The 8,990-nt window shown below is 41.3% G+C and overlaps 1 protein-coding gene across 1 annotated transcript; it reads left to right on the forward strand.

Annotated features, from left to right (window-relative positions):
- Positions 1 to 694: 694 nt before the first annotated feature.
- synpo2b (synaptopodin 2b) lies at positions 695 to 7,555 on the forward strand. Its single transcript, XM_071897026.2, has 3 exons — positions 695 to 1,370; positions 2,613 to 4,687; positions 7,019 to 7,555. Exons 1-3 carry the CDS (start codon positions 695 to 697, stop codon positions 7,553 to 7,555), a joined length of 3,288 nt encoding a protein of 1,095 aa, XP_071753127.2.
- The last annotated feature ends 1,435 nt before the right edge of the window (positions 7,556 to 8,990 follow it).

The following is an 8,990-nucleotide window of genomic DNA, read 5'->3' on the forward strand; positions in this document are numbered from 1 at the left end:
GTGAAGGGGTAGGAGGCCTAGTTGTTCTACTATTTATAAAGCTTATTCTGTCTCAGATTTAGTTCTTAAATGGAAATGCTCACACACATTGATATTCATTGCAGTGATAGATGAGAACAGTGAGGGGAAAGAAATCTCATTGTATAAACAGTAGTTCGGAAAACAGCCACCCAATTGTTTTGCTTATACTCTTGGATGTGAATGCTGTTTCCCCGATGATATTACATACCATTCCATTTAGAGCGATGGCAGTTCTGATGAAATCGCCAAGGCAAGTCTGCACTTCCTATTGGGGAGAGGAATTTAGTTAATCAATTACACAGTAGTTACAAATGTTACAAAGTGTAAAATTGCTGCAATGTCTGTTTCTGAACACTAAAACGTTTAATTCTGGATGAATTGTCTTCACAGTTATTAGAATTTTATTGCTGAAGCATTGTAGTGTTTACTTTGGTACTTTGTCAAATCATTAAATCTGGTGTTAACACTCTTGTTGGTCTGGGTAGAGATTATTTTCAAAGGTCTCAGTGTGTTCTGTTTTAAAAAAGAAACATTTAAACATGTATTTCTGTAATATTGAAATGTATATCATCAGCCTTCAAAGTTAAAGGTCTCCTTGGCCTGAAACTTTTTGTCTTTGTCTTAATAAAGGTATCTTTGGTGACACCCAGGACCCGTTGAAAGCGCATTAGAGATGGAACCTGAAGCTGAAGACCCAAAGAATAATGACCACTCTTGGTCAGGGTCAGATGGTTCACAAGAATTTTGCATCTCTGAGTCCTTGGCAGAGTCTTACGATGATGATACTGTGAGTGATGCAGAGTATCCCTCAGACCCACAGCCTACTGATATCCCAAAGGCTGACCTCGAGTCCCCAGAATGCCATCAATCACAAGACTGGGAGTCCGTATGTGAGCAGCAGTCCCTGCCTGAACTAAGTGGAAGTGAGGAGGATGTTTCATACCAAGAAATGGATGACATCTACCTCAGTGAATCAAGAGGGTCTCCTGACATCGAAACCTTAACAACGTCATTGTCCTCACACTCAGAGTGCCCTAGCCCACAGCCTTGCACCGGCCAGATACCACGAACGCACTCTGCCTCATCTTCCTCCTCTCTCGGCTGTGGTGATATGACCCTGGCCCTGACCCTGACCCAGGAACAACCTCTGGGAGACAGCAACAGACAGGGTGTTGGAGCCAGAGACGACAGGAGGGTTAAATCTTCAGAAGAAGGAGGGTGCAGTGAAGCACCTCCTGCTCCTGTCTCCTTTGGAATTTCAGGCGAGGGTGCTGAGCAGGCAGAGAAGAGGAACTGGGAGTCTGACAGAGATCTGTGCAGACCCGACAGGCACAGGGCGAGGTACACACGTAAGTAGCTATCCTCTACCCTCATTCGTTAGATTCCAGTGTGCGTATGTAGCCAGGAGTGCAAACTGTACAGCATGCAGTGAAAACTAGTTTCTCATTTTCCACTTATTGTCTGATTTATCAATACATTAGACATCATTTTGTTATTACAACAAATGCAGTCATTGAGGCACAAAATAACTTTAGCTTATACATTTTAAAATTCCTGTCCTCTAAATGAGTGCAAATCATAAGATGTAATTATTGTAGGTATTGTATGAAGCATAAGATTTTATTTAACAGATAAATAGTTTGTGCAGAGGACTATGGGTGCTGGTTATTTTCATGCCGTAACATGGGGTCTATTTGAAGTGGACTTGCAGGGCGAATTCCCCATGGCTTTAATAGTCAGAGCAGGGCAAGAATAAAATATGACCATGCCAGTGATGAGGCCGGCAGAAATGCATTTGACAGACACCAGCATGTGTCACCCTGGCCTGTCACCTGATCCCTTTTCCAACCGTAAGACTTGACTGCAATGGAAAGTTAGCTCCTCACTTTCCTTGCCTCATGGACCCCCCTAAGTTAGCTGTAAGTAAATATGATGCTTTTATTAGTGTGCTTGCTTCAGCAAGAACACTTTTACATTTTCTCTAACTTATTATTAGTGTACTTGCTTCATCAAGAACATTTTTAAAAAATGTGTCTAATGATAATAGTAATAATGATAATAATAACAATAACAACAACAAAAAAAAGTATTATTAGCTGTCAACTACTTAAAGTCAATCTTACCTTGCAAGTAACTAATACCTCCAATGATTATTCAGCATTTGTTCCATTATTGAGATACATGGTTGCCGCCAGACAATGATATACTATGAAAATTGAAGTACTGTATATGTAGTTCAGCAATTTTAAAGAAACCAAACTTTTAAACTTTTTAAACAAATTTTTAAGAAATTATTAATGTATAGGCCTATTCATTAATAGTGTAATTAGTAATAGTACTCACTTCAGTAGTTATATGACTTTACTGTACTTTGACCGGTCAAAAACATATTGTAGTCTGGTAAACTTAGTTTGACATACACAATTTTTATGTATTATGTGTTTTCATCTCCCTCTCCCTCTCTCTGTCTCTCTGTGTGCGTGTGTTCTCTCTCTCTCTCTCTCTCTCTCTCTCTCTCTCTCTCACACACTCTCTCTCTCTCTCTCTCTCTCTCTCTCTCTCTCTCTCTCTCTCTTCTCTGTGTGTCTCAGGGCTCAGTCACATCGAGAGCCAATCAGAGAAACACGTCAAGGAGACCAAGTCTAAATGTAAGCGCATTGCTCGGCTTCTAACTGATGCACCAAACCCTCAAAATAAGGGAGCCTTACTGTTTAAAAAGCGTCGTCAGAGGGTCAAGAAATATACACTTGTGAGCTACGGGACTGGTGAGAACGAGCTTGACAACGAAGACCAAATAGAGGAAGAAGCCGAGGAAGTCAGGTCAGTTGGGTTTAACTTCGTGGCAACAAGTGACTCTGAGCTAGAGGAGGAGTGCACCGCCTATCGCCAACAGCAACATTTCAGTCTGAACTGGGAAAATCTTCAAGAAATGGAGGGACTGCCAGAGACAAAAGGAAAGGGTGTAATGATGTTTGCCCAGCGTCGCCAGCGGATGGATGAAATTGCATTAGAGCATGAAGAATTGAGGCGTAAAGGATTACCTGTGGAGGTGATAACAGAGCGTGAACACACAGAGATACAGAATACTTATGACAGAGAGGAAACCTACATGCATGCTGATCAGGCCAATCAAAACTACATGGATGCAAGTCTCAAGCAGAACTTACAGCACCAAGAAAATATGCAACAGATGAACCACCTATCCAATGTGCCAAGACCCTTGGTGCCAAACAGAACTGCCAAGCCCTTCCTCGGATTTCAAAATAGGGCACCTGCTCCCTTCATGCCTGATGTTACTGTCCCAGTGACAAAGAAGCCTGAACTGAAATTCAAAGTACCTGTGCCGATTAACACTAGTCCACAGGTTTGGTCCCCAACTGGTGACATCATAGCCTCAAGAGATGAGCGTATATCTGTGCCAGCTATCAAGACTGGTATCTTACCAGAGTCAAAACGGAGAGGTACTAATAAACAGTCATCAGCATCACAGCAAGCATCAGATCTTCACCCCCAAAACAAAGGGGAAAGGAGGTCTTTTATTGAACCAGAGGAAGACTTTTTTAGTCTAGGTGCTGAGGCTTGTAACTTCATGCAACCCAGAACATTAAAGCTCAAGAATCCCCCTCCAGTCGCCCCAAAACCTACCATCAACCCAACCTGCCCACCCTGGTTGGGGAAGAGTCCCTCTCTTGAGCCCTTTAACCCACCAAGAAGTCCAGTTTCACCGTCTTCTCGTAGTCCTGTCGGGCCTCATGCTCAGCATAACTTACAACAGCAAGATCGGGCTCAGGCTCAACAGATGGCCAACCGTTGGGCACCAGTTCAAACTCAGGCACCACTTCAAATGCCTGCTAATGCCTGGGCACCAGTCAACTCCTCTCCTCAGCCTCAACTTCAACCAACCATGAATAGCTGGGGTCTGCAGCCACCTCGATCGCCTGTGAGTATTCAGGCCCTCAGTCCAACCCACAGCTCACCTCACCCACCCTCATCCTCAAGGAATAAGTCAGCAAGTGCTGCTAACTCAGTTGTCTCTTGCCCACAACCAGGGAACTCATACGTCCACGCATCAAAAGCATCACCTGCTTCTCCAAGGGGTCAGGTCTCAGGTGGCAGAGGTATTAGTCGGGCTGGTGATGGTCCAACAATGACGGGAAAAGGTGCAGAGTTGTTTGCCAAGAGGCAGTCCCGTATGGAGAAGTTTGTGGTTGATGCTGACACAGTGCAAGCTAACAAAACAAGATCCCCCTCCCCCACCTCATCCCTCCCTAACTCTTGGAGGTATTCTCCCAATGTTCGTGCCCCACCTCCCCTATCATACAATCCCCTTCTTGCTCCTTTCTACCCTCCATCAGCAGCCAAGCAACCCCCTTCCACAAGCCCCAAAATCAAGGCAAAGACCAAAGGGAAGCCTAAAGCACCCCCCCCAAAGCATCTCAATGCCTTAGATGTGATGAAACATCAGCCTTATCAGTTGGACTCCTCACTTTTCAAATATGATGCAGTCACTGAGGCCAAAAGCCCAAGCCTCAAAGCATCTCCAGCACCAATATCTGAGGTTACCCCAACCGTTAAACCTAGTTCTGCCCGTTCTCACTCTCCTTATAATGCCTGTGACCTTGCTGTTCAAAGCAAGCCAAAAGCCCCTGCTAAGTCCTCTGGATCGGTAAGTTCCCAATATCCTTCTACCCGCCAAAACACAAGATCAGCTGAGCCTCTTTCACTTGACAAGCAACTGGATGAAAAGCCTACTGTCACATCTGCTGCCCATGGCAGAACCACCAAGCAAGCAGCAAGCGCCCAACCCACAAGCACTTCCCACCAGCCATCTACTGGTGGCAGCTTAGCTTCAGCCTTCTCTCCTGCATCCCTCATTGCTAGAGGTGCATGTCAAATGGCTCCTCGGCCAAACTTTTCTGCTAAAAAGCCAGTGGTAACAGGCAAACAGTGGAAACCTATTGTTAAGATGCATTAGTTGTAATATATGGTCTGTTTTGATATAGCAAAAACACTGAGATGATAGAACACAATTTATTTTGCACCTTGGTGGCATTTAAAATCTCATAGTTCAATCTTTACAGGTGAATAGGTAGAGAGTTTTGCACTGTCAAAATGTAGGCCACTCATCAAAAATCAGTTGTGTAGGGAGAAGCATATACCTGTATCTAGCTGGCAATGATATAGGAAAACGTGATACACACAACAGGTATTTGAAACAGAATGAACAGAAAAGCTTTCTTAACAGCTTAAAAATGTTATAACATGATGTAACATGAATAAACATAAATAAAATATAGCAGCACTTTTTATCATCTTCCTGAAACTTGGGAGGTGCATGTGTGCTGGACAAAGGAAACGTGAGATTAACATATTATTAAGTGATTCTCAGGAAGTGCTATTATGTGTGCAAAAAAAAAAAAAAAATGTGTCTAGAGAGCCTTGTCCAGCTAGGGTGACGTTTGAGCTTTTTTTTTTTCCAAAATGAAATAAGGTAGATTGTTTTAAACTAGATACTGTACTTGTCATTGTCATCAAAGACTAAACACAATAATGACAGTTATTACGTTTATAAAATATTGATGCCTTTCAAAAATTCTGGACTATAATTTTAGTGAAGAATACTTCTGGGATAAAAGCAACATATACCCAGTATATTTACAGTATACTGTAAATTAATTAGTGTGATTGGGGAGATATATGCACTCCTTTTTTGGATGCATACGATTTGCAATTCCTTCAGTCTCATTCCAAACTTTGATAGCGTCATAACAGCTCAAAGCATTAGCTTTTGTTGTGGTCATTAACCCTCACGACATTAATTGTTTTTTATGTGGATTCTTTTTCTGTAATTGTCAGCTATGGCCAGTTATTTAACTGTCAGTATAGTCAACTGACATTATGTATCCTCATCCTTTATGCAAAACATGAGCAAGCTTAAAACTGAGATTTAAGTATTCTGCTATTGATGGCACATTACCAATAGCACCTCAAAATGAAATTAGGAAATAATTCAGATTTTGTCTTGTTTGTCCCTATGTCTGCCTTTCTGACATATCATTGTTTATTGCACTTCTTGTACTCTGCACAATCATGCTATTAAATTTCTTCTTTACCCTTATTTGTGTATTTCCTATGTGTGTCATGAGCTTCTCCTTTCCTGAACTACTGTATCATTTTCACTCACTCACATTTCCTCCTTTATCTTTCTCACCGCAATGCAAAATGTATTCATAATATTTGCTCTGCCTTCAGCAATAGCAATTTTCTAACATCCATTACTTGATTGGCTATCTTGACTTAGTTTCTAATATTGTAAATACTGCTGAAGGTTACCACTGTCAGTGCTCTGGTTGACTCAACCTGACTGGACTGATGTGTATGTTTTTGTCACAGCATGTTCACCAGGCCACTGTTACCTTGGAATGTGAACAGTCTGGAACTATAGAGTAGAGGAAATATATAACATTTTGGCCTTCAAAAGTTGCACTTTTGATGCAAGGTACAGATTGGCTATTGAGGAAGGAAACAAAGAACAACTGGTACAAATATAGTTCCAGACAAACATGAATCACCCTGTCAATGTCTGTGATCTAGTAACATTGATACTGTACTTATTTAAAGTTTCTTGAACCCTGAACAGCAGGTAAGTTCTGAAATCCTCTTCATTTACTCTAAATCGGTGGTATTGCCAATGCCATAAATGCTGATTTAAGATCTTGACAAATAGGAAGTTACCTGTATATTCAGGTCACTCAAACCCTTTTATGGGATTTATGGGAAAACCTACATGTGCACACCTAATTGGTTTACACATCTGCAATTTTAAAATCTATCTTTTCTGTCTTTATTATTTTCATTTCAAAAGAAAGTCCTCTCATAGTCCTCTGCATAATCAAAAGTATCTTTTATTGTTCTGGCTTCCATGATACCAGAAGGTGGCAGCAAAGTCTGCAGCAGTGCTGTCACATCGGTCAACCAGCATGTGGTTTTCTTTCAGGGATTTGGCAGAAGCCGCTCGCTGAGCCTGCCCAGGCGGCTGAATTCTGTGCCCTCTCACAATCCTCTGTCCCCTGTGAGCACGCCTGGATTCCAGCCATCTTCTGTACCTGCATACAGGCAAACATCCTGGCAAGAAAAGACCTACAAGCCCCCGACACCCTGGGAGGCAGCATCCAGAAGCCCCATTGGTTCGGTGGACGAGGCCTTTGTGTTCCAGAACCTCCAGTCGTCTATTGCCTCTAATGTCAAAGCTGCAGGGCATCGCAGATCTCTACCAGAGCCTCCAGCTGAGTGGAAGCACAGGGTGTCTCTTGATCCCACAGCTGTCACCAAAGGTCATTATCATGCAGCCCCAGCTTTTCAGGCACCGTCTATGAGCAGGACATTCCCACCTGAGAAATCAGCTTTCTGTGGGCCTCCCTTTAGACCAGCCCAACCTCTGAGGTCTGGTAGTAGGGCCACTATTGGATACATGGGACAAGGCACCAGCCCAACAAAGTACTCTCTCCTGTTTAGCGCAGCCCAGAGAAGTTAATGCCACCATGAATAAGGTAAACATACTGTAGACACACAGCAATATACATTTATATAGACATGAATGGTATATGGTGTAAATGGTCATGCAAAGTATGATAAAAATGAAAGACACCAAAGTAAATTTAGCCCAAAGAGAAGGAATCTGTTTGATCTGCAGTGATTAAGGATGTATTTCTTGGTGTGGTTTGGTTCAAACTTATCCCATAGGTCTTAGACCCAGGCATTTTTTAATCAATGAAACTTATATTTCTTTTTTGATGGGATGGTGTGTTCCTCAATGACAATGTCCCCGCCATGAAGGTACGAGCACTTATTGGTTTGAAGAGCACAACAATGTTATTCTGTATTGTTATGTATTAATGGGAGATTATGCAATGGTGTCCAAATGATCATTCAAAATCCTTATGTTGTATTGATTATTCTAGACATTCCCATTTGAGGACAGGAGTGGACCATTACAATCATGAAAAAATCTTAAAAATTAGCACCCTCACCATTAGATGCAATGCAGTAACTGCAGAAGTCGTATAGCTTAAAGATGGTGTTTTTATTATCTTGAACATACACACTTTGCAGATGAGGAACCATTTAAGATTTTTGAATTACATTTAAACACCACATCTTCATACCATATACATTTTATACATCTTAATGAAAAGTAATAATGTGAAGCAAAATGTAAATCAGATGAGATTAAGCAATGTGTTATGTAAGTAGAACTGAATGTGTAGTAGATGTTCTTGAGAGGTCTATGGGTATCATGAATGACATGTTTGGTAAATTGATTTTTAACAGGTGGAGGGGTTTTGCTCACTGAAAATGCTGATATTGTTGACATGTTTAGTCGGGGAGGGGTGCTGAGAAATAAGGCACTTTAACAAATTTCATGCATGGCTTATCACTGGTGTGTTAAATGTTATATCATTAGCTTTTAAACACACTGTGATTTCATGAGCACATTTTCAAGTTGAGGTTTTGCATGTTATTTGGCATCCGAATATTTCATACAGTGATAACCATTATAGAGGTCACTCATCATGCATTTATCCGGCATTTATCTTATTAATACTGCAGTGCCCATTGCAGGCTACTGCATTCAGATATAATAAAGTAGAAGTGAATGCTCTTATTGTTAGAGAAATATTAAGTATGTCTAGATGCTGGATCATTCCTACACCTTCTAGCACCTTCTAGTGACTGCAACATGAGCAGAAGTTAAATTCCAAACAATTAGCTACAGCGCAGCATTTTCTGGAAAGCAGCAAACTTGCATTAAGAATTGGGATTTCTATGATGATTACATCTTAATATTACTTTTATCTGAACTGGCTAACTATATGCAAGCTTTCAAAAACATTCATCAGTGTTTATTGCCATGATTTATATTTGTAAGTTATTAATAGGACAAATCTCGCATGTTTATATTCATAAAT

This window comes from Centroberyx gerrardi, chromosome 3 (assembly GCF_048128805.1).
Source record: "Centroberyx gerrardi isolate f3 chromosome 3, fCenGer3.hap1.cur.20231027, whole genome shotgun sequence".
Taxonomy (NCBI): domain Eukaryota; kingdom Metazoa; phylum Chordata; class Actinopteri; order Beryciformes; family Berycidae; genus Centroberyx; species Centroberyx gerrardi.

Bases quoted from the DNA above. Each gene is read 5' to 3' on its own strand.
- synpo2b (XM_071897026.2), top strand. From the start codon at position 695: ATGGAACCTGAAGCTGAAGACCCAAAGAATAATGACCACTCTTGGTCA. The intron at 1,371-2,612 runs GTAAGTAGCTAT...TGTGTGTCTCAG, and splicing joins GCACAGGGCGAGGTACACAC to GGCTCAGTCACATCGAGAGC. The intron at 4,688-7,018 runs GTAAGTTCCCAA...GTTTTCTTTCAG, and splicing joins CTGCTAAGTCCTCTGGATCG to GGATTTGGCAGAAGCCGCTC.